The following is a 24400-nucleotide window of genomic DNA, read 5'->3' as shown; positions in this document are numbered from 1 at the left end:
ACCCATCCAGAGGTTACAGGTGAAGGATTGTGTGCTTTCCCTGCAAAAATATATCAAAAAGCATACATATGTTCATCTTTAGAAGCTCGGTCACAATTCCCTTTATTTGCTGATTTGCTCCAGATCTGTCACAAATGACATGAGTGCAGGGAACAGCTGGTCATTATGGGTTTACTGTGTAGTGGTATTCCTATTAGCTGCTTTTGGGGGTCCCTTAGATGTGCACAAGGACAGACCCATCCCCCCATTGTTGTATGCTGAGTGATCAAATGGCCTAGCAGATCGGATTTGCTGATTGCATTCAGCAACCAGCATGCTTGCAGTGGGATCCTGGAAAAGATTACAGCACTGATTGGGTTGCAGGCCTGCTGACCCCGAGCTCCAGTTGTGCTCAGAAAATTCAGACCTGCTATGAATGTCTCCAAGCCATGCTGCTCTTTCAGCACTTTGCGAGTGTGCTCATTCCAGTGAAACGTACTCCGGTGGATTTTAGTGAACATTTTTACCTTTTCCCTCAGGATCCCAGCTAGCTAGAGAACACAGTGTAAATATAATTTGTGGTCCCAGGCTGTGCTGTTCACAGCAAGCCTTCTGGCTGTCAGTGAAACAACAAGCTTGACTTTTTTATCACCCGTGAAATAAAACAAATCCACATAAATCCACATGTTGGGTTTTTTTTACTAAGAATGCACATATAAGGCTGTTAAAGCAAGAAAATGTGCAACTTACAAATTTAGAAATTGAGGACAGAGGTAAATGAACTTCACATTAAGGGACTGCCAAAGTTAAATTGAGAAACTCAGCGTCAGAGAGCAATGACCAGTAGAGGTTTAATCTTTTTTGTACACGCAAACGCCTTGGCATGCATAACAACAGTTACATTCCAGAGCTTGGGGTAACGGGAACGTGTTAATGTGAGAAACTATTCAACAGAGAGATTATTCTTCACTTGTCCACTTTGTTTTTTGGCTGGCTCACAGTTGGTGTTTCATGCCACATTTGTGTTTAAATCCCATGCAACACTGGACATTAAAGCCGCAGCGTCCCTCGGTCGGCCCACTGTGTGTGAACACACAGTATTTGTCTTTGTTTGCGAACATTAGTAAGTAAATAAACCCATCGATTCTGCAAGTAAGGCCTGAATGCTAATATTACAGCAGGCTTTGCTGTGATGCAGAGTAATGGAATATTTCACTCAGTCAAAACACTGTTAATACAGTGTAAATTTAACCAGTCAAGCTCATTTTGTTGGACAAGGCTCCTGTACAAAGATATCTAATAGCTTCAAATCAACTTTTGTCCAAAGTAGAAATATGGCCTTTTAAATGTAATGGTAATTGTTCCAAATTCAAATAAACATTAGCACTGCTGCTAGAAAGGGAATCAAAAGAAGTGCAGTGTGTTTACTTAATTACAGTATATACAAAATTTGTCACTTAGGACCACTTCAAATGTTTTGTACTTAAGCCAGAGTGCACTGGTTTAAATAAGCATGAATTTGTTGTCAGTGACAGATTATCCAGCTGGTCAGCGTTCCTCCATGTCATGGGAAAGAGCTCAGATACCTCTAAATCACACCAGAACCAAGCTAAGAGTTGCCAAGGCTCCCTGAATAGCAATAACTCAGAATTAGCCAGTCTAAAAGCATGACACAAAATTCAAAAAGGGAGTAGATGATGCATTGTTTTTATCTGCTCTGATTAATAAGACAAATACTTGCTGATGTTTAACATTACCATCATATATCAAAGTCACTCTCTTGGTTTAGCTCATTAGCATGGAAAGTTCCTTACAGGCTGATGTGAATCTTATCAGTTGTTTATGTTTGTTTGTTTGGGCTTTTTTTGCTTACATTAAAAGTCTTGGGTTCATCACGTCCTCAATAAATGACATGGTTCTCCATCGTATCAAAATAATTTAGTCTGACTTGTGCTTCCTGTTTGTATAACCAATATCTATGTTCTGAAAAATGCTTTCGTACCAGTTTCCTGTTATTTGAAAGCATATTTTTTTGCTTTAAATGTTGGTCCTTTGAATCAAACCATGGAAACCACTCTGAAATCAGATGTGTCTCGCTTGCTGTTTTGCACCGGATTGCATCATTAGCAGCACATGACTTAATGTGCATTTTTGTGTGTCTCTGTGTGTGTTGCATTTCGGTGTGACTCACTGTGATGTTGTTGTGTTTTAGCTGGTGTTTGAGGCTCTCCACAGTCAGGAGCCAAGGGGTTACGTAGTCGGCTGGATCATCGCCATCAGTTTGCTGGTGGGAATCCTCATCTTTTTGCTGTTAGCAGTGCTGCTCTGGAAGGTAAACCAACTCATAAACACAGATTGAGAGTTTTCCGCTTACAGCACTGGTCACAACACTCCACTTAAATTCCAGTGCAGTATCTGGTTGTACAGAAACAGCCAGAGATTAGGGGAAGAAGTAAGAAAGAAAGCTTGTTTTGTCCACTTGGTGATTTGTTCATGAAAAGGACAAATCACAGACTGGACAATAATTAACACCACACCACTCACATGAAAGAAAAATCTAAAGAGGGGGGAATGGCAATTACACTGGTGTCCAGAGGCCCCTTTAGCAGAAAACTCCATTCCTTTTTCACTGCTTCATCTTTCACCGGGAATACCACAACTAAGCCTTGAAATGTTGAACCCCCCGATCCCCAGTTCCTGCCAAAATAAACCCCACTTACAAGAGCGGCACATGTCCCATATTGCTCTCTTCAGGAAATGCCTGAGGAGAGCACAGGTCTGTAACAATAAACTTCAGCAGCCAAATACAGATAAATGAATGGAGTCGTAGGGAGAGAGGCAGCAAGCCAGTGTGGCTGCTTTGATTAGATATACACCAAGAATCTACTGGTCTTACCACATTGTCATATCTCATACATACTACATTTGGTAAATGAATGTTATACTTTCATGAAATTTAAATGGGTAGTCAGTATTACATTCCTAAAGAAATGTTTCAGTAAGGTAAATGCATGAGTTTTGTCAAACCTTGGTGGTGGTTTCATGTGGTTTTACTTACATTACTGTTGGCCATATTTCAATCCATTATATTTGAAATAAATTGCCCACCTCATAGATCCATTATTTTCCATCTGTTTCACTGTGGGAGAAAATATTAACTTGCACATTTCTGTAACTTAGATATATAATCCATCACAGTGAACTCAAGGTCTGAGTTGTTAGCTTAACAAAAATTATGTAATTTCTGTAAAAGTGCTGCTGAAAGAAAGACCCGTTCTAAATAAATTCTCCAATTGGCCGCCCATCCAATGACACTCCTGAGAGTTAGCCAGTGAATTGCATTGCTATTACGTATTATGTCAAACCAAATCCAGCAGATAAGCAAGACAATGGTGTTGCGCAAATCCTGATTTTCTAGCATTAAAAAAAGGCTGCTGCAGTTTGTCTCAGTGTCATGTGTCCACACTCACAAACCTCTCCTGCTGCAGCCAAAATACTTTTTTTAGGGTGATATTGAAAAACAACTGCAAAATAACTAGCTAGTGTTTTTTGAAAAAGATTCCTAAAATTTATTCATAACAAAGATAAAACTGTTACTACCTTTTTTTAAAAAAAGAGCAACACTGAGCAACAGTTTGCGCTAAGCTAACAAATCAGCAGCATGAGCTTAACGCAAAAACTAAAAACAGGAGGAAAAAGTTAACCTGACACTCATCATGTCATCTAAAAGCACCTTTAACACACATGTTTTTATTTATTTCATGCTAAAACTGAAATGTAAAATTGTATCTTAAGCAGGTATATTTCTTTCACAGGAGAATATAATAACTAGCTTAACCGTCTTAGCAGGTCAAAGTGGCAGGAAACGTATTTACAGTACAAAAATTAGTGTTATCTTCACACGTCTCTGCTCAGAGAGGAAGCAAGGGTATCAGATATGACAAAAATGTTATATTTGAGACCGATTTGCCTGTACCAAAATATATGTATGTGATAAGATAATATGGAGCGATAAAATCGGCTAGTGGTTTAACTCTAGGTCACAGCTATGAATTACCTATGTCATGTTTTGCTTGAAAAATGACAATCTCTGGAGAGAAAAGGTATATGCTAAAAAGTTCTGGTATGTTTCTGAAAATGTTATGCAGCAATGTAAAGTGAATGTGATCTGTAATTGCTGACTGAAATGAATATTTTCTTTTGCAAGTCAGATACGACCACAGATGCAGCTTATTAACTTAAATTCTTACTCCTCTCACTCTTTGACAGATGGGATTCTTCCGTCGACGCTACAGAGAGATCATTGAGGCTGAAAAGAACAGAAAGGACAGTGATGAAAGCTGGGACTGGATGGATAAGGACCACTGAGACTTACAACGGGAGTCCCAGAGGAGCCAGTGAGATTAGGGATTCGGTTGCGAAAGATCCAATAGCACAGGGTCTCTCAGCCCAGCCGCCCCCTGTGGCATTGGGCCCTTCAGTCTTCCATATGTGGAAGAGAAGAATATTCTCCATATTTTTTGGAGACTTAATATTTTTGGGGGGAGGAGGGAGGGAGTCCAGGAAACAGGCTTCTGAGGTGACAAGGTGGCTTGCCAGCGGACACTTGCTGTGGAATTCAGCTAATCTCAAAGGAGGTATCACCCAGCCAGCAGAGCAGAGCTGTTGATGGAGGCTCACATCCGTACAGGGATGTGGAGACGGCATGAATACTGGTGGACAAGAAAACCCTCAGGGCTGTGTTACATAGCAAATTTATTTTTATACATCTACTTTAAGCCATATTGTGTAAAAGTGAGCTTTGAAAAGAGTTGGGGTTTTGAATGCCATTATAAACATACTATATCTACGGTATGTTTTCTTAAAAGCACTGATGTTTGATAAGAATGAATGCCTTGGCCCCTTAGCTTTACTTTTTGTGCCAAAGATATGTCCAGTAGAGTATATGATTGGAATCATTTGTATATTCAGTTCATCCCAGATGCTGGGAGTGAAAGATTGTATCTTTTCTGTACTATTGCTGGCTGATGAAAATCTGTTTTACACATCTGATTGCCCATCCCCTCACATTTCTAATCAGCCAGAGCTAATTCTATGCTACAGTACCCGCACACTGTCCCCATGCAATGCACTAGTGTTTGTATTTGTGACACACTGTGAGGGCTCTCTCTGTCTTCATGATGGCCGCTTTTTTCATGTTTCCATTGTTAACCATGCCTAAAATGCAAAAGATGGATAAAAGATCATTCCTTTTGTTCTGGTCTGGCTTTCAGCTGATTCGCTGGTAGATGATAATATACAAAAGCTATTATTTCATAGATTAAACTTAAATCTTTATTCTTTAAAATGTTTCAAAATACCATGAGTTTTGAAAGTGGAATGTATAGTCAAGCAAATCTAACGTAAAGCTGCTTTTGGTAGGAGCAAAAACTGCTCAGGTATGCAAGGAGACTTTTATAATGGACAGCCAAACCTCCCAGGCTCAAGTGAACATATTTTAGCTGAATGTCTTGTAAATTCTCACTGAAATACAGCAGAAAAGGATTTACTATTGTTCTTGAAATACCTGATCGCGATTTATTTCCAAAATCTTCTCAGACTTTACCGGAGCATACCATTTTTAAGTTTACTGTTATGTTATCAGGCATTGGATTATAGTGTGAAATATGAGATACTGTTGCTCTCCGCAGCCAGATAAAAGACTGCAATATGTGTCTACCTACAGTCGTTTATAAGGGCTCACGGTATGAGTAATGCCCTAAAAATAGGTGAGAATATGCTGCACTCAATCACTACACATACAGTATACAAGCTCTTTGGGGCTCCTGGGAAAAGTTACTTTTAAGCCAGGGTTGAGGGATGTCAGTGCCCTGAAAAATCCGCCACCATAGGAACCCACAGCTCCTCTCTGCTAAACCTTTTTCCCCCCTACAGGCTTGTCGGTTCTTTTAAATGCTAGATTTAATTGTGATTGAAATAAGACATTAGCAAATTCTGTATTAAAGCTCCCCACAAATATATAAACAGCGAGAAAATAAAAATGTGGTAGTATGGGAGTCGCTGGTGCCTTGGTGCCCCTGCTTCTGGCACCTGTTGCTCAGTACTCATAGGTCATACCCTACCCATTTTTGAACTTTGTTTTGATGTTAACTGCAAAGTTTTGTGTGTATGTACTTTGCACATTTGCAACCCTATCTAGTTGAACAAACAGATAAATTCATGTAATCTTAAAAAAAACCCAAAACTTTAATTATGCTCCAAAAAAGATTCAATTTAAGAGTCAAAAGCTTTAACAATCAGCATTGGGTGATAAGATTTACATTAAAATAGATATGCAGCATATGAGTATAAAGTACCTTTGGGTCATTTCTTTAGTAGACCAGTCAGATTTAAATGTGCAATGCCAAAGAACTAAAACTTTATCGTCACTTTATTGATCACTATGATTGCTTCGCTCTAAAATGTGCTGTATAGATCTTCTGACACCATTTACTTCCACTGGTAATACAGCGTATACTGTACACATCCACGCCTTCCCTCTGCATCTGTTAAACCGTTGCTATGTATTAATGCAGAGAAACCAACACTTGACTTTTTTTTTTTGGTAAAGTTTAACTGTGATGATTATACTTTGTTTTTATGTTTGTCACCTTTAATCGCATCGTTATTTGGGGTTTTGTTCTGAGTATACTACTGTCACTGAATATCATTTCCATTATAGTGTGCTGTACGTTTGATGTTTAAAATCATGTTCAAGCTGTATATTTATCTGTTGATAAATTTTAGAATGAAGTCTCTTGTTATCAACGTGGCTCCAGTGTTGGTGTTTGGCTGGTTTGCTGCTTATTTGTGGTGTATGGTGCTCTCTGCTGGCAGCTTTTCTTCAATCGCACCAAACAAAATTCAGCAATGGGGAAAAACACAAAACTGCTTGTTCAGGTTTTTAGAAAATGCTATTTGGGGGGAAATACTGTTAAAAAAATATTTTAATAAACTTTTCACTGATCATTTACACTAAGTACATGTATAACTACATGTTCTTAGATACATTACAGCTGAAATAACAACCAGGCCACAGAAAATGACCATTCTGATCAGCTAAAAATCCCCCAAATGGCAAATAGATATTTATATTTTAATCTTGTGTCATTGTGAATTAAATGTCATTGAATTTTTTTCTTTTGGGCTAGAAAACTTTATCTTTATTTTAAAGGGCTAGGGTGGATTCATTGGGTGCTGATGGCTTTTTATACAAATGTATTGATACAGTATGATGGTGTAATATCATGAGATTTAGAAAAGACTACCATTTAACCTGAAAGTATAAAAAATTCAAATTAGCTCATATCTTAAGCACTGAAAATAACGTGAGTGCATTTTAAAGGAACCCTGGTCAGAAACAACATGTTATGTACAATATTCAATGTTTTAATGTCCTCTTTCTATTTTGCTAAGAGTTTTCCCATATCTTCTTGAAGATCCTAATAATTTGCTATTGCACTGACCATGTGCCAGGAAACTGTAAAACTCTCTTTAAAAGTTCAACCATACCTGTGATGAAGTGTCACATAAACAATACTGGCTCTTCAATACCATATAGTATTTTTCAGACACTGTAGGTTTGCAAACAAAGCATTATCTCAAAGAATATGGCAGCTAATCAGTCAATACATTAAAGCTTGATGACGCTGTGTGCTGTTGATCAGGTGACACCAGTTGCTATGAAACACTGAAGTCAAGCACAAGCTGCTGTGTTGAGCAAATCAATTATTAAAAAAGCTACCACGCTAAATACAGCAGGAATACAACAACATTTATGGTACTCGCTTTCTTTTGACCAGAGAGAATCAGTCTCTTAACTATGTCCTCATTGTTAGATCATGGGTTGATCAGGACTGTAGCAGTTGAGCAGGTGGTTGCACCAATTGCAATTCATATATGCCGCCTGGTGTTGCTGTGTGACAGCGCAGAGGAGCCTGAACAATTCAGCCAGCTGGAGGAGGCAGCTCAGACTGTGGCTAAAGCTACTGAGAACATGGCAGCAGTGGCTTCCAGGTATGTACTGTTATAAAAATCATAATGTATAATACTTAAAATGCAGCAATATCCTCCAAGGAGGAAAAAAAGTATCTTTCAGTTTAGCTTTTTCTAGTAATTTCCTGCCTCTTTGGAGCTAAAGAGGCCACCCAAACACATGAGATATCAATGGAAAGGCCAGGATGTCCTCTATTGGGGAAATCAGGACTTAGAAGGGTAGCTCAAATAAGTCACAAGATATAGACCAAAAACAAATGTCCATTACACAGGATCTAAATGAATAAGCTCGCTCTCAGGAGGATATAAGAAAGTCACATTTAATTATTTAATCTGTATGTAACTGAAAAGTGTAATACAACCCAAATTCTGGAAAAGTTAGGACACTTATGTAAGAGAATGCAGAGATTTGCAAATCTCCCGTATTATTCACAATAGAACATAGAACACAAATTAAATGTTTGAACTGAGAAAATGTACGATTTTAGGAAAAAAATTAGCTCATTTTGAATTTTATGGATGCAACATGTCTCAAAAAACTGGGATGAAGGCAGCAAAACAGTGGAAAAATAAGTGGTACTCAAGGGACATTTTACAGTTAATTAGATAAACTGGCAACAGGCCAGTAACATGAATCGGCATATGTTTCTGTCAATTTAAAAGGGAAAAAGCATTTTAATTAATATGAGCACTTAAATTCATCTTGTAAAAATGCCAGATTTAGAGTGGCTGGGTTTCCCGACTTTGGGTAAAAATAATATAGCAGGGGCAGGAACATGTAACTAATCATGTGGACAAATCAACCCCAACAAACACCATGCATATATGTGATTTGAACACTTTCATAATTAAAGAAGAAACCATTCAATAACAAATTAAAATGAAAATAAATATGTTGGTCTGCTGGTAGTGAAACACAGGCTCCTGTGGTGACTCTTAGGGGTGGAGGGGACCACAGAAAATAGCAGCTGTTAATGGCTTTTTGAACTGGGTGGAGGTGTTAACAATCCACATGAGGACTTCAAAGATCTGCTCCATAGAAGCCAGTCTAATCTTCATACACGGTATCCTACAAGCACAGCACTGCAACTTTAGACTTTAGACACAAGGTTGGACAACTTGAGTCATTTTTGTTTTGCTTTTGTTTTATTTATTTGTTTTATTTTGTTATGTTTTTTTAATGAAGGCAGCAGATTTTCTTTAGCCTTAAAGTGTGGGGCAGTGATGCTAGTGTTAGCGTTGTTAGCATATTACCTTCAAGAGGCTAGCGAAGGATCAGGGCTTCATTTTACTGCAAGGTCCCGTCATATTCTTCTTATACCTGATATAATCATCTAAGACATTTTAAGGAAGTGAAGATCAAGTTAAAATATCCTTGTGTACCACCAGCATTTCCTTTAAAGCTCTTCTTAGCAGTAGCAGTACTACTGGGCCAAACACAGAGAAATCCAGGTGGCTGGCCTTCTCTCTAATCAATCAGATGGCTCATTTCCACTGTTCCTTTTAAGTAAATTCCTTTTCCATTTCAAGTATTTATTGATGGATTAATAATTCCTTTAGAAATATTCACTTACTTTTGCTCTTTTTGTTGTCTATTAAATAATTTAGTAAGGTGTAATTATTAGTTAAGACTTCACAATTATTTCATAAATACTTTGATACATGAATATTATTTCATTATTAATTAATAATTCATGAAAATCTCTATTTTGATGTGCATCACTCTCCTTTATGATCTTCCATTATTTTTCTCCCAAAATAAAGAGAAACTTGGATCAAACGATGATGGGCAAACAGTGGTAAACAGCCCTGTCCCAACTTCTTGAAACCTGTTATTGCCATGAAATTCAAAATGAGCTCATATTACTTCATAAAATGTCTCAGCTTAAACATTTTATTTTGTCTTTCTTCTATTATGAATATATGTGGGTTTGTGAGTTGTGTAAATAATTGCCTTTTGTTTTTATTTACTGTTTATACAGCATCCCAGCTTGGTTGGAATTGTGTTTGTATATATTTTCTGATGAACAGCAGAGTTTTTACTTCTAGGCAAATACGTGAGACAGAGGATGAAGTTTTTCACATGGAGATGTCCTCCCTGCTAGAGTCATTCGCTGTGTGTGGGCAGCATGTCCTGCTGGCAGCTCAGAAACTGAGTATCCAGCCAAGTTTAACTGAGCACAGAGAGGAGCTCATCACTGCTACACAAAACGTTTTCCTTGGAGTAGTTAAGGTAAAGTAGACAAAGACAAAAAAAAGCTGTCTGCAACTGTACTAAAAATTATACCCAAATTAAAGCAGAGAGAAAAGAAATAAGGTTAAAGCACTTAAAGGTTTCATTAGATTCCTCTTGGGGGGCTACATCTGCTTTTACTTTCTCAGAGGTTTCTTAAATGTTGACATTATTTAAAAACAACAGAAGTCTCCCACACCGTCTGTTTTTAATTCACATGTGGAGAATCTCAGCATCTCAGCCATCATCTTTAGCCTTCTGGTGCTGTTGTGTAAAGAACATTTTTTTCCATCGTTAATTTTTAAGAACAGTAATTCTTTCCTGTTAGCTACTCACTGACTTTATCTGTAATTTCATGACAATGTAGAAACTTTCTCCTCTGTTTCACTTTCAAAGTCTGAGCTGGCATAGCAACATATAATTCCGAGCATTATAACGATTTTAGCATTGAATCTGAGTCACAGTTTGGAAGCTCAGAAACCAAATTTCATGGCGATCCAAAGGGCAGCTATTCATACAGTTCACTGAAGGTTTTCAGCCAAATGCAGCACTAAAACCAAAGAGGCTCACTAAAGCCTATAGATTTGGTTACTATGAATGTGTTTACATTTTGTGGTAGTCTGTCAAAGCTGTTGAAATATTTCAATCATGGCCAAAAGTTTTTAACTGATTGATTTACTGACAGTCTGACACTGCATTTTCATACTTCTTAAACAGGTACAGTAAGCTGTAGAGCAGCAGTAACACAGTGACTTTTGCCTTCTGCTCCCAGGTTCTGTTGGTGGATGATGATGCTGCTGTAAGGAAAGTAATAGCTGCTGCTGATCAGGTTTTGGAGTGCCTCTCTGAAGTTGGCTCCTCCTCAGATATCAAGTCTCTTCTTAAATCTTTCCAAATGTTTTCTGAGGCTCTTCTCCTCTTTAACAGACTGACAATGGAGAGAGCAAATTCCTTACGGGATCCCAGACAAACTAAACAACTCCTCGATTCCTTGGACACCCTGAGGAGGTGCATCTCCATGCTGCACACAGCCATGTGTACAACCATCAAACACCCTACCAATGAGCAAGCCCAAGAAGCCAAGAGGTACATTCTGGACAAAGTTCAGAATACTGTTGGTGACATTACAGCAACCCTCCAGAGTGACTGCCACGGAGGACCACTGGGACCTTGTGGGTATTATACCTGGAAAAGTAACAGTCTATTACAACTGCTCACTAGTCCCTCCACCTCCTCAATCCGAGACAGCAGCTTTGACTGCTTGGTCAGAGATCTTGTGTTTCATTGCATAGTCGTAGCAAACATGTCTCGCAGAGACTTTCAGCAAAGAGTGGTTTTCCACTGTCGTCACATCCTGCAGTTCTGGTCTGACATAAAGAGGATTTTAAAGTCTTCAGAGGATTCTGCGCAGAGCTTTGAGAAGAACTGCACTTTCCTGCTCCAGCAAATACAAATGCTTGACAAAACTTTGATGACTACAGTTCTGTTTCAAGTCATGGACACACTTCTTGCAGCTTCCTCCACAGCTGACCAACTTTTAGGACACATCTTGGTTTTAGATTCCTCTACAAAGCCGGATCTGAACTATATTCAGTCGGAAGTTGAGGATTTAATTTCCTGCACTGACAGACTAATCCAGGTCGCCAATTTTACCTCAGCTATGGCTCTCGATGCTAAGAGTTTAGAGAATGTGGAAAATTCCCGAGCATACCTTTCGAGACTCAGGGCTCGAATCGCTCCCCTTTCGCTAGAACTGGCAGATAATTCAATGCAAACTGCTCAGAAGCTTCATGAAGTGTGTCAGAAATGGGAAGAAGAGACTCAGCAGCTTCAGGATGCTTTCAGTGATGTCATGGACATTAGGGAGTTCACCAGTATAGCTGTTAATGAGATGGTGAGTGATCGCCATGGGTGTGACACAGCATACAGAGAACAAAGCTATGAACAGTTTAATAAACATGCAGCAAACCTGATTGGTCACATGAAGCTGGCGGTTCACTCAGTGAAGAGGCACTTGGATAGAAGTGACGAACCCATCTACAGGAACGGCCTTTTGGTCCTCCTGAAGCAGGTTCAGTCATCTCAAGCCAAAGTAGCTGAGTCAGTCAGAAGCATGCTTAATGGATCCACGCTGAACGTGGAGCCATATTCTACATTTAGTGACAGCGTTTCCACTGTCATTCAGCATTTTAAGGTGCTTAGATCAGGATTGGACGGCCAACAGCATCCGCATCTCCTGAGCCCGCTGCGAGAGGGGGCTCGTCAGCTCGAAATCACACAGCCATGTCTGCCAGTCAAAGACACCTGTGAACTGAATGTGGATGATATGTTAAGAGGCTCGGATATTCCTTTTTTTGAAGTTTTGGAAAGAGAAACCAAACATGAGGAGAAGCACACAGATCAGGGACCCATAAAAGCAGAACCAGATCATAAAGATGACAGCGATGATTTAATGTTCCCAGCTGTCTCAGATGAGCCTAAACTGATTCTCAAGCCTCTCGAATTTGACCTTTTACCCCTTTTGTATGAAGTTGTAACTGTGACTAAAGGGAAAAACGTGACAATGCTCAACCAGGCCTGCACCAGTGTTCTTGAGCTGTCAAACTGTTATGCCCAAGCTACAAAGGAAGCCTTGGTCATTGTCGATGCAGTTGACTGTCAGACTCTGGAAATCTTTAGGGCCGAGCTGGTGTCCCTGACGCCGCTGCTCGTCCAGACAGCTCAAGAGACGGCGATGAGCTCAGCGATGAGCACAGAGATCATCTTTAAGCACAGCACACAGTTTTCTGACCTCATTAATAACATTCGAAAGGTTTTGCTGCCAGCAGCTGGGACTTGGTATCACACTGTTTATAATGAGCTGCAAGGGAATCTACCAAATATGCCAGCCAGTTCTGCACAGCAACTTAATGAAGCAATGACTTTATGTGCTGACGTGGTCCAACTCTTGACATCGTCAGATTTAACCACACAAAGTGATGGTCAAGAAACATTGAGCGTTTTACACAGCAAGCTGACCAAAGCACAGAACAACACAAGGCAACTGATAGAGTTTTCCACTTCATGTGAAGGACAGTTAGATCATCTTGAGGCACTTTGTATCCTCTGGGGTCTCTCCATTCAGATTTTGCTTAATTCTCTGGATAAGATTTTGGGAACATCAACTGCACTGAACCATTTGAACCCTCAGAAACAGCTCTCAGTGTTGTCTGAGAACTCGCTCCGAATCCAAGAGGCAACCAGGCTCACCAGCATAAACTGCAGAAGTGCTTATAAATCAAAGGAGTTAACCGGATACCAGGATGAACTGAAAAATCTGACTGAGGACTACCTTAAAGCTGCAGAAGAATTTGATTTAATGCCAGGCGTGATGCACCTTGCAAAATCGGAATTCTTTCAGAGAAAACTTTTGATTAAAATTAGAGTCCTTTTTGGTCATTTAAGCAAAGTGAATAAGGACTACGATACTACATTTCAAAATCTTCTCACCATTGCTCATTTCGCTGCTGAACACTTCAGAGAGAACAACACAGAAGATGTGGAGCAAAAGTTTGAACATGCGGCACAAACGCTTGTTGAAAATGTAAAATCTGCAACCAGAAGAGTGGAGGACAGCTTAAATTACATCCATGACCCACGCGCTCGCTCCAATCTGAGGTCCATTAACGACCACCTGTCTTTTCAGATCTCAGATATAATCTGCAGGGTGAGGCTCATGCTAGAGACTCACTACATTTGTGACACACTCAGTCTGGATGTGCAGATACGCTGTTGGTCAGCAAAAGCTCATTACGTGGTGGAAGAGATCAGGAAGCAAGAAGGGATTCACCAAGAGGTTAAAGAGTACATAAAGGCTGGACTACAGGGGAGAGCACCTGAGAATATTAGCAAAGTTTTGGCTAAAATCCCAACTAAAGTCAAAGAAGTGGAATTTACCTCTGACACAACAATAAATTCAAGCCGGAAAGGCATTAAAGAAAATGTAGATGCTGCAAAAAGTAACATAAATATGGCATCTGTGGCCAAATGTGGACCTGGAAATACTAAAAAAGATGTAAGTATCTCATAATTGATAAGATTTTATCATAACTCCATCATGTCGCAATAAACCATGTCGTGATTCTTCTCTGCAGGATAGTGCTGCGTCTGGCTTGTGCAAAGAAGTCTCTTCCCTGACCTACACCTCCCTTTTTCTAAAGCAAGAAAGCAACAGCTGGGATCCCAAGGACAACAGAATAGTCCAGGTGACCAGGAAGATGGCCGACACAGTATGTTACATGACTCAGTATCTGAAGAAGAAAGGCCCAATAGCGGTAATGCCCACTAAAGGTCACTTCACAGCCGTCAACTAGATTTGCAGGCACACTAATCTACAATCTTTGTTTCTTTTTTCTTTAGAATAAAGAGGCTTTTGTCTCTGCAGCCAAAGATGTGATCTCAAACTGCCAGTCAGTTACCCAGTTTATCAGAGTTATTGCCAACCACAGCCTCGACAAGCAGTGTACAGTTGAACTCTCGCTAATTGTTGAGCAGATTCTCACCATCACAAATCAGCTCAGCATCATTTCCAGGTCTGGAAATTTCAAGCAGAAATCACACACTGAAAACTAATAAAAACTGTTAAAAGTGGGGAAAAAAGAAATGTAATATGAGTATTTTCTTCTGCCTGCAAAGTGTCAATGCTGTGACTCCTGGGTGCAAATCTTCTGATGAGATCCTGGTAAAGAATGCACAAAATCTGCTCCAGACGGTCTTACGTGGGGTTCGAGCTGCAGAAACAGCGTGCATTAAAGTAAATCCAACACCACAAGCACAAGCAGCAACTCTGGACTACAAATATATGATTCAGTGGCATCTTTTTATTATGTCCTATGAATTGCCTCCTTAAAACTGAACGCTTGCACTCTGATTTCAGGGTCTGAAGCAGCCTGAGCCAAATTCGGATGGTGCAGAGGCTACAGCTTTGTGTTTCCAGTGGAAGAGAAACCTGGAGATCCATCGAGCCCAGCAGACCTCTAATCCAGATACAGATGAGCTGGGACTGAGGAAGACGTCAGCGCACCAATTAGCCCCAAGTCTTGCCCCACAGGTTAATGTATAACACAGCTACAAGTGTATCTTGAAAAAGGAAGAAAATAATGCATAAAAATAATGTTTCATGCATAAGCTGTGTGTCCTGCTGTGTACTGCTCCGAGAATTCAGCAGCATAAATTGTATTAAAGCTGGCGGTTAAAAAAACAATACACAGCACGCATACTAAAATGACACACTGCAACACTGGTGTGTGGTTCTGAAATAAAACTGGTGCTGTTTCCTGTCTTTATTCCAGATATTTGTAACAAACTCACTGAAACGACTGGCATGTGTTGTAAAAATATCAGACAATATTATGACAACCATAACCACCATACCGACCCACGCTGACATAAAAAAAACACCCCAAAACACACTGTACACATGATACAAAATAAGCATGTACAATGTGAATCATGAAAAGAACTTTTTTTTAAAAAAGGAAATAGCTTAGTTTCGGTCAAACAGGAATACCTCAAATTACAGACGGCGGAGAACTATGACCTAAACAAACCAATATTACCAAACAATATTCCATCTTACGTCTACAACTTTCACTCTTTGTAGCACATGTACACTTATAGCCTCTTTTCGGTTCATATTCGACAAAATTCAACAGTAAAAATAGTCATCAAGGTCACATTTGTAACATATATACATACAACTGCAGTGTTATCAAGATAGTACTACTTCTCCGTATAATACACTGGAAAACTTTATCGATTTCTTATACACTGGAAAACTTTATCGATTTCTTATACTGATTGACAGCGTGTTGGAAAACACGTAACATTTTTCCTGCTACTTACAAGCTTCTTCGAGAGATATGAGGAGCAGCGATGTTTGTTAGAAAAGGTTACAACATCCTCAAAAGATTCAGACCGCCTGAAACAAAAAACAATGTAGTCACTAAAGACGGAAGTTGTCTATTTTAGTGCAAAGACTTCTGCAAGCTAGCTTAGGTGTAGAGTTTTAAAAGTGTGAAAAGGGAACTTTAGACTAATCTAATTGAAAACTCAGTCTCACATTGAAAATATTCAATTTTGATTATCTGACCCGAGCGCATCAGCAACTGAAAAATGACAAATGTAAATGGTTTATTAAAGAAATCCCTTATCATAAAGACAGGCATCAACATATACAGTAGATCTCATTATATGAAAGTGTCCGTGAATAAATATGTAAATACAAAAATTTCCCCCCTGGGAAATGTGTTTTTGATTACTTAGTATAATCTCTCTGCGTGGAAAGTGAAATAAACTATCAGGTCATTCAGTGGAACGAGCCCCGAGTTGACTTAACAACACCTGGGTCAGGCTTTAGTAAAACTTTCACATCTTTTTATTTCCTCTGATTGTTTAGAACGTGTGTAAAAATTACACAATTGAAACCTTACCGTACACACATTCAAAACACGCCTCTGAGCTTTAATATGACATAGTTACAGGGAACTATACTCTGTGTCTGTATCCAGCATCATCTCCTTACTGATAAATGTGTGGCGTAGTGTTTGGTTTTCTACAGCATCATATAAAGAAATAAATAGATTTATGTAAAGCTAAATAAAGATTAATGTATCATCAATAAACATATCTGTTGCAATCAACAGTTGGGTGTTTACTGACAGAAAGGGGAAGCAGTGGGGTCAAAAGTCTTGAACACATCTTTAAGTGTCCTGTCATCTGCCTCCTCTTCCTCCTCTTCCTCCTCCTCTGGATCTTCTTGTTTCGGTTCTTTCTCTGGAGCAGCCTCCCCTTCCTGCTCCTTCTTGTCCTCTGCCTCTTCCTGTGCTCCTGTAGAGCCCTGTCCTGCCTGTTTAGCTTGCCTCGGGTCAGTGTACTGGGGTCGGATTAGCCCAGCCAGAGCCTGGATGGGGAGATTATGTACAGCGGGTGGTTTGAGAGGTGAGGCAGGAGTTACAGTGGGAGAAGTGGAAGCTGGAGTGTGATCTGCAGCATCTGTGCTTTTAGCCTCTTCGAACGAGCCGCTTCGTTGGGTGGGTGAGAGTGACGGTGCTGGAGTGCTGTCTTTCTTAGCCGCCTGTTTAAGAATCCCCGCCTTTTTAGGAGGCTCAAACTGCTCCTTCTGAACTTGCTCGGTTTGGGAACGAGGATCATACAGGCTGATGCCTCCCAGGATTGTAGTGGGACTCTCCAACCCTCCACCAGAGGACGCCAGTCGAGGAGCATAAGGTGGAAGTTTCTCTGGCTCTGGCTTGGCTCGGGCAGCATGAGGAGAGGGACTAGCACTGACCTTTTGTAACCTGGGGTCCACAAGTCCTGCCCCAGAAGACTGCTCTTTCGGACCCAGCAGCTTGGAGTCCAGACTGCCTGTACGTTTGAGTCTGGGGTCCAAAGACTTTTGCTGGCGTGGGTCTACAGGTCTCTCTGTAGAAGATCGCGACTCTAGAGAACCGGTGGGCAGTCGGCTCATACGTTCCTTCAGACGTGCAGCTGCAAGTCTGGGATCCGATAGCGGGGGGCTGGAGACTGGGGGGTGGTCGGGCAGGCTTGTTCGGTTCATCTGAGCATCAGCAATTAGAGGTGGAAGAGGCAGGTTGATGGAGTGTTCCTGTTTGGGCACTAAAGAGGGGATGAGATCCTCAGGGGCCCACACAACTGTCTGAGCAAAGGCAGGCCGCTGGAGCAGAATGTCAACACGAATATGACTAAACTGCTTTAACTGGCATCGAGGGTCTCTCAGGACCACACCTGGGCTGGCATCTAAAGGAATGAGAACAGCCCTGTCCCTGAGTTCCCTCTCTCCTTCGTCATCCTCCTCTCCTGTAAGAGGCTTTTGATGAACAGGATGGCTCTGCTGCCGGTATGAGCTCGGTTCCACTGGTCTCATTTTCCTGGGGTCTCTGGAAAGCCGTGGATCCGAAGCGCCATCTGGCTCCTTTTTCATATCTGGAAGTCGCTGTCTAGGGTCAGCCTTGACACGTGGGTCACTGGGTGGAGCCCTTTCCTTAATGAGGCGGGGGTCACCCAGTGCTGGAGCCACCGGGGCAGTCTTGGGCTGAGACTGCTGCATCTCATTCTGTCTCTTCAGAGATTTAAGAATGGAGGAAACACAGCTCCCATCCTCATCATCGCTCGAGTACCAGTTTGTAGTTTCATCTGCAAAAAAACATTAATAAATAAACAAATAAATCATATTTAAAGGAGAGTCTTTTTGGTGTTATCTGTGTATAAGCACTTATTTAGATAATTCTGAGTTGTATAGGTCACTTTGTTCCACTCTTGCTCCCTGGGTTTCATTTAATCTTAATTAATTCAATAAAGCTGTCTCTGGACACTTGCCTCTGCTTGCATTTTCATCCTGGCCATCTGCTCTCTGTGCTTCACTCCCTTGTGGATTTGACTCTTGTTGTTGCTGCTGCTGTGTCAGGTGTAAAAGGATGGCTTTCTGTACTGCTGGTGGTAAAGACTGCAACTGTGACTCTGCACCAATCTGTTGCTGGAGGTTCTGTATGAAAGCCAGACTAGGGTCTACCAAATTGAAAAAAACAAAAAGACACAAAGTTTTGCAAAGTCAGTAACAAGTAAAAGGCAGTTAACCTATAAGAACAGCTTATTAATTATATGCTTATATGACTCACCTCCTTGTTGACCAATGGTCTGGTTTCGGAGGAAGCTGCTAAGGAAGTCTAGTGGGTTCTGACCCGCAGATGGAAAGGGAAAGAGATTTTGCGCCATCTGTAGATCTGGTATAGGGGGGAATGGAGGCCTCTGTATATTCATCTGCGGGTTGATATTAGGTCGGTTTCCATGGAAGGGTGGCGGTTGGCTGGATGGGATCGGCGGCTGCATTGGAAATCCGTGCGGTAGGTGCTGCCCTGGTGGGCTTTGTGGCATCGGTGGCGCAGCGGTGTGACCCACGGGAACGGGTGATCCGGGTGGAGGAACAGGAGGAGCAGAAGAGCCTGAAGCCACCATGCTGCTGCTCTGTGTGTCCTCTGAACCTCCAGTAAACTCACCTGTGCATTCTCCTTGATTCTGAGGGTAGTTGGATCCACTGAAAAACAGAGTGCACTCAGGCTTAGGAGAAAATCCAAATTATTTTTAAAGTCTGATCTGGTTTTGATTACAGATTACTCCAGTTACCTCAGAGCGATTTTTTGTGCCAAGTCTACAGTTGGTTGAACCTTGATTTCAAAAAGAGAGGGGATCTTCTTCCCTGCTTGGCTATCTGTAGGACTGCTCTGACCGGGAGTGGGCAGCAGCCCAACCCCAGGAGGAGGCTTTGGGAGTGGGGAAATACCCTGTTTTCTCAGATCCTCCAGCTCCAACTCATCCTCCCGGGCATTCTCCTCTTCAGTATTAATTATCTGAATAAAGACAAAAGAAAGAAAGAAGAAATAAGATAACCGCTGACAGAACTAAGGATGACCTTCAACTATATTTCGTTTTACCTTATCGAGCAGCTCCTTGGTCACGTCGGTCAAAGCTTCATGGGAGAATTTGCAGTTGTCTCCTTGATAGCATTTGGCTCCGGTATGAAAGAACTTGCACGGGTATTCATGTGCAATCACAGGTTAAGGAACAGAAATAATTAAAGAGTGTAGTTTATGCAATCCAATTACACAAATATAATTAAGAACTATTAGTGAAGGATATTGTGCATGTAAATGCAGTTATCTCCTTTACTGCAGTATCCTTGAAGATAAAACTTACAAAGCTCCTTTTTCTTATCTGGTACAACAAGCTCGTGTTCAAATTTGCACTGCTCGCCCTGTATGAAGACATCACAAAATGTTTTTTTCTTTAATCTTTTAAGTTAGTTAGGACAGTTATTACCTTACTAAAAGCAGGTTTACGTTATAAAAACAAATTAAGGGCATCAATGCTGCCGTACCTTGATGCACCGACCCTCCAGGAAATACTTGCAGATGTACCTCCCGTTATGTTCAACGGTGTGCTGATTGATAAACTCCTTGCTCATTATTGGCCGCTTCTTCTGGAAACCGGACAAATTTTTTCCTTCCTGTGACACAAAATTAGCAACAGTTAATTCACAGTGCAATTTAAACCAGCGGTGGGAGAGTGTGGTGAAATTTTCAGCTCACATACCTGTGCCATGTCTTCCATCCCTTGTTCTCCACCTCGACCTCGTCCGCGTCCTCCCCAGGGTTTACCCTTCAGCTTCTTGTTCTTGTTCAGCATCCCACGTCCTCTCCCCGGTCCACTCCCTCTGCCTCTTCCCCTCTGCCCGTCTGGAAATTACATTTTAACAGAAATGAGCCAACTCTCTTCACCCTTACAGATGTGTGCGATACATCTCTCCCTATCACATTGTTGTGTTTATAATTTAAAAAGCATACGTACACTGTTGTTGCTTCATCCCCCTCATGTTTCCTCTGTTCATCTGGTCTTTAGCGTGCCGCCCCCTTCCCTGACTTGACGAATCTTTTGACTGCTGATACTCGGACATGTCGTCTTCATAATCATCCTCCTCGTCATCGTAGTCGTACTTGTCATCGCTGTAGTCGCTGTATTTGTCGAAATCGCTGCTCTTGTACGGTGGGGACCTGTGTGAGTTGCCTCCCTTTGAATGCTAGTGGTCAAACCAGAGGGAGTGAATTATGTCAGACAATAATGTTTGCATGAATTTAAACACTGCACCATGCCAGCTGTTCTGAACTCACCTGAGAGGACTGGCCATCAGACTCGCGATTAGATCCCAGGCCCTTTCTGCCTTTGGACCTTTCCGGTCGATCGTAGTCAGAGTCGTAGCTGTCGGAGCTGGAGCTGCTTGAGGGCGAGTGATGCTGAGGTGAGGGTAAACAGAATTAAAGAAAAATGAAACATAACATTAATTTTAAATGGGTTAGTTCACATTTATGCTCTAATTGCAAGAGCAGCAGGAGATATTTTAATGCAACAACAAGCTGTACAGTAGCATCTTACTTTCGGTCTGTCACGTCTTCTTCTTTTAGACCTCCTCTTCTCTCGGGTCTTTCTGTATCTTTTCCTGGAGTGTCTGTGAGCCTTTTCCTCTTTCTCTCTAATCTTCTCTTTTTCCTTCTCCTTCTCCTTCTCTTCATTCACCTCCATAGCCTCCTTGTTGTCCTCTTCAATTCCAATCCCTTCATCATCTATTTCTCCATCTTCCAGTTCGCCATCCTCTCTGGAAAGATAAAAGCAATATAAATACTCACTACTGACACTATTTTGGACATACTTTAAATGTTTACAAATAATACACTAATTGTAGCTATAGTTAATCAAACCAAAAAATATATAATGATTTGGAATAATCAGCTTTTTTTTCTGTTACAAATTTCCAAAAGATCTCAGGTTTGATCCCAGGAGAAGCCACAACTCCCTTGCGGGTTTCGTTATGTAGGGTACCTGATGTAAAAATCTACCAAAACATGTGGAGATATATGCCAAGAAAACCCCTTGTGAATGCTTTCTATCCCAATAAATGAGGAGTGATTTAAGCCACACATTTGTCCCCCTGTAATTTTGTGACAAAGGATAACTATTACAAAGTCCAAGTAAAGTAACTGCAGGTAAAAAGCAATATGCTGAACACTGTTGGAGTTCTGGCTGAAACGCTCGAACACTCCTGCAAGAATTCTCCAAAAGAATATTTAGTCTGACATACTGATTAAAATAGCCGGGAAAAGCTTGTGTGAGTATCCAGTGCTCAGCAAAGGAATGCATTAAATGTTATGTTCGAACAGATGATTACCATTACAATCAGAGGATCACTTATTAGTTTGCAGAGCGTTACTCATAACTCAGCGTGACCAGGCTATACTTCATACACATGTGGCTTTTTGTAAATAAGGTACATTTAGTTGCACCACTAAAGTAGTTTATACCACCTCATTCAAATTTAAAAATTTAATGTTTATCTGCTGTAATTCACATATTTACAACTAAAATTAAACATACTAATACAGACTAAGCATTCTAATCAATTGTTAATGTGAAACAAAATCCTGGCAAATGTTTCAGTGTTGGCATTCTTTTCATTGCAAATAATTCCAGGTGATTTAAAAATACAGTGCTGGTGGGAGGGTGGAACAAAACATGATGAAACATATCCAATCCAGCAATCCAGGTCAGTTTTTACAGATACTAGCTACCTCTTCCTCAGTCTGAATTAATCCAAAGCTAACATTGTGTATGTAAATTTGGCTTTTAAGTTAATTGAAGCAGAACAGGCCTCAGGTTTAATAAGAAACATCCATCTAACCACCCATTTTCTTAACGGTTTATCCAGCTTAGGGCCACAGGGGTGTTGGATCCTGTCTCAGCTGTTGCAGGGCAAAAGGTGGGGGACAATCTTTACAGGTCACCAGTCATCCTCAATGAAAAACATCTGCCAGGTTAAATATTTTATTTCAAATCACCTTTTTCTATTGCTGTAACTGCCTGTACAGCACATCTAACTGAGGACCAAAAGCAAATGATGAAAAATAGTAGCATCAGTGTTAGAAGGCAGTTTATAAGGACCGAATTCAACTATGTAAATGTTAAATATTTACATTAAAGTGCATTTTCCAGTGATAAACAACACTAGGTGCTTCAATTATACCTGAGGCCCACACTGGAAATTATGTTTCTGCCCATTTTAAGAATTAAAAACTAAGAGGTAACAGATGCTCAGAGTCCAGGCTAGAAGTTGAGCCATCAAGTTTTTTTCCAACCTAACACATGAGCAACTGGTTCACTTGGTTTTCTACAGTGAAAAAATCTGTGAAATTACTTGCTCAAAGTTTTTTAACAGAAAACCAAAGTGTTTGTCTTGTTTTTTAACATAATGCAAAGCAAATCACAAGGACACAGGTATGGCCTACATCCTGCAGAAGCACATCATCTCAACTCTGCGTGAACCCTGCTTCAGCAATACCGGTAGGTGCCCAGTAGGGGGAGTACAGTATGAGGATGGGCGTGGCATTTACATCATAGTCATTTGCATAGTCTCCTGCAGATGGCAACAATGAAGCCATGAATCCCTGAGCTACAACAACAGAACGATGAGGTCTCTATGTTGCATGGAAATGATCATGAATGAGTCTCATCGACACGGTGATGTGTAATCGAGGCTGTGTGAACAGCGCCATTCAACTGCACCAAAGAGGCATGCAAAAAAATGTTAAGAGAGGGGGGAAAAAGAAGTGAAATGTCTCTATATCCCGCAATTCGTGGTTAAAAGAGAAAACAGTAACACAAGCATGTAGACCCACAGCACTGAAACTGAAACGCACAGATGAGCGTATTAATAATTGCACAAGAATATTACTCGACCTTTCATCCCCTGCAAGCTCAGAGTCTTTCATGTTTTTGTCAAGAACAGGGGCTGGGGGACTGGAAACAAGGCTCACAGAAGCCATTGGAGAACGGATCTGCCTCCCTTTTCCCCGGTACAAGAGTGAATTAATTCAGTCACTCAAGGAGACGTTGGTTTGTGAGAGATGCTGGAAGATTTCAGACTGGAAAAGACTCACGGTGTTACATGTCTCGACAGAGACAGTAAACAGACACTCTCCTCTTTCATATCAATGACGTTTTAACTCTGTGAGCGCAGCTTGATACCCCGCTTTGCTAATGTCCCGTCGGTTGACAGCTGCCATGGTGAAATAGAGGAGACGGAGGGAGAAACAGACAGAAATGTAACCATGTTCGTTGATTTCAGCATCTTCATAGGCTTTCTCAACAGGGACATCATCTCAAAATGGCTTCTGAGTTCTGCAGCACATTCCTCGATAATGTATTCTTGGTGTTTTTATACTTCTGTCGAGATCTATCTAACATGGACACAGCAAACTCTGCCCGGCAATTGGTCAAAACCAGCACGGGTAAACAGAGCTGCCGTTCTTATTGGTTGAACGTAGCGTCGGTCACTTTCAACATCTGCAACAATGAAATGCATATCGCACTTCGGTTTTCCCTTTGTTTTCCCTGCTGTCGCGTGTGTTATGCACTTATAACCATCATACCTTACACTGATTAACAAAATTAAAACACCCGAAGATAAACATTTGTCGATTTATAAGCACAAACGCATTTCTTGTGTCGTTTAATATTTTTTTTTACGCGAACGGGCTCTCGTAGTGGGACTTC

At 40.8% G+C, this 24400-nt stretch overlaps 3 protein-coding genes across 5 annotated transcripts in view; 2 read left to right on the top strand and 1 right to left on the bottom strand.

The window, feature by feature from the left end:
- itga9 (integrin, alpha 9) overlaps positions 1 to 6782 on the top strand; it is a 48563-nt gene extending 41781 nt beyond the window's left edge. Inside the window, exons 27-28 of the mRNA XM_031732090.2 lie at positions 2192 to 2311; positions 4249 to 6782. Of these exons, the coding sequence (XP_031587950.1) occupies positions 2192 to 2311; positions 4249 to 4347 (219 nt within the window). The 3' untranslated portion in view covers positions 4348 to 6782. The remainder of the gene's footprint in view (positions 1 to 2191; positions 2312 to 4248) is intronic.
- A 150-nt stretch (positions 6783 to 6932) lies between these two features.
- Positions 6933 to 15419, top strand: LOC120443447. 3 transcript variants are annotated; one of them, XM_039622165.1, is made up of 7 exons: positions 6933 to 8034; positions 10063 to 10246; positions 11019 to 14300; positions 14380 to 14559; positions 14645 to 14817; positions 14921 to 15038; positions 15162 to 15419. In XM_039622165.1, the coding sequence occupies exons 1-7, from the start codon at positions 7841 to 7843 to the stop codon at positions 15345 to 15347; spliced, it is 4317 nt and encodes a 1438-aa protein (XP_039478099.1). In that variant the 5' UTR covers positions 6933 to 7840; the 3' UTR covers positions 15348 to 15419. The 3 variants fall into 3 exon arrangements, with proteins under 3 accessions (XP_039478099.1, XP_039478102.1, XP_039478100.1); XM_039622168.1 differs by lacking the exon at positions 6933 to 8034 and adding an exon at positions 8510 to 9077; XM_039622166.1 differs by lacking the exon at positions 6933 to 8034 and adding an exon at positions 9015 to 9122.
- Positions 15420 to 15552: 133 nt separating this feature from the next.
- On the bottom strand, positions 15553 to 24083 carry LOC116314166 (zinc finger CCCH domain-containing protein 6). Its single transcript, XM_031732089.2, has 12 exons — positions 23585 to 24083; positions 21230 to 21449; positions 20968 to 21090; positions 20648 to 20876; positions 20393 to 20535; positions 20178 to 20306; positions 19940 to 20054; positions 19735 to 19844; positions 19427 to 19650; positions 18922 to 19337; positions 18623 to 18811; positions 15553 to 18439 (listed from the first exon to the last, which is right to left on the bottom strand). The coding sequence occupies exons 1-12, from the start codon at positions 23668 to 23670 to the stop codon at positions 16938 to 16940; spliced, it is 3486 nt and encodes a 1161-aa protein (XP_031587949.1). The 5' UTR covers positions 23671 to 24083; the 3' UTR covers positions 15553 to 16937.
- Positions 24084 to 24400: the final 317 nt, after the last annotated feature.

This window comes from Oreochromis aureus, linkage group 13 (assembly GCF_013358895.1).
Source record: "Oreochromis aureus strain Israel breed Guangdong linkage group 13, ZZ_aureus, whole genome shotgun sequence".
Lineage (NCBI taxonomy): Eukaryota > Metazoa > Chordata > Actinopteri > Cichliformes > Cichlidae > Oreochromis > Oreochromis aureus.
The sequence above is the reverse complement of the archived record's forward strand: the minus strand, read 5'-3'. Positions and strand labels throughout refer to the sequence as shown.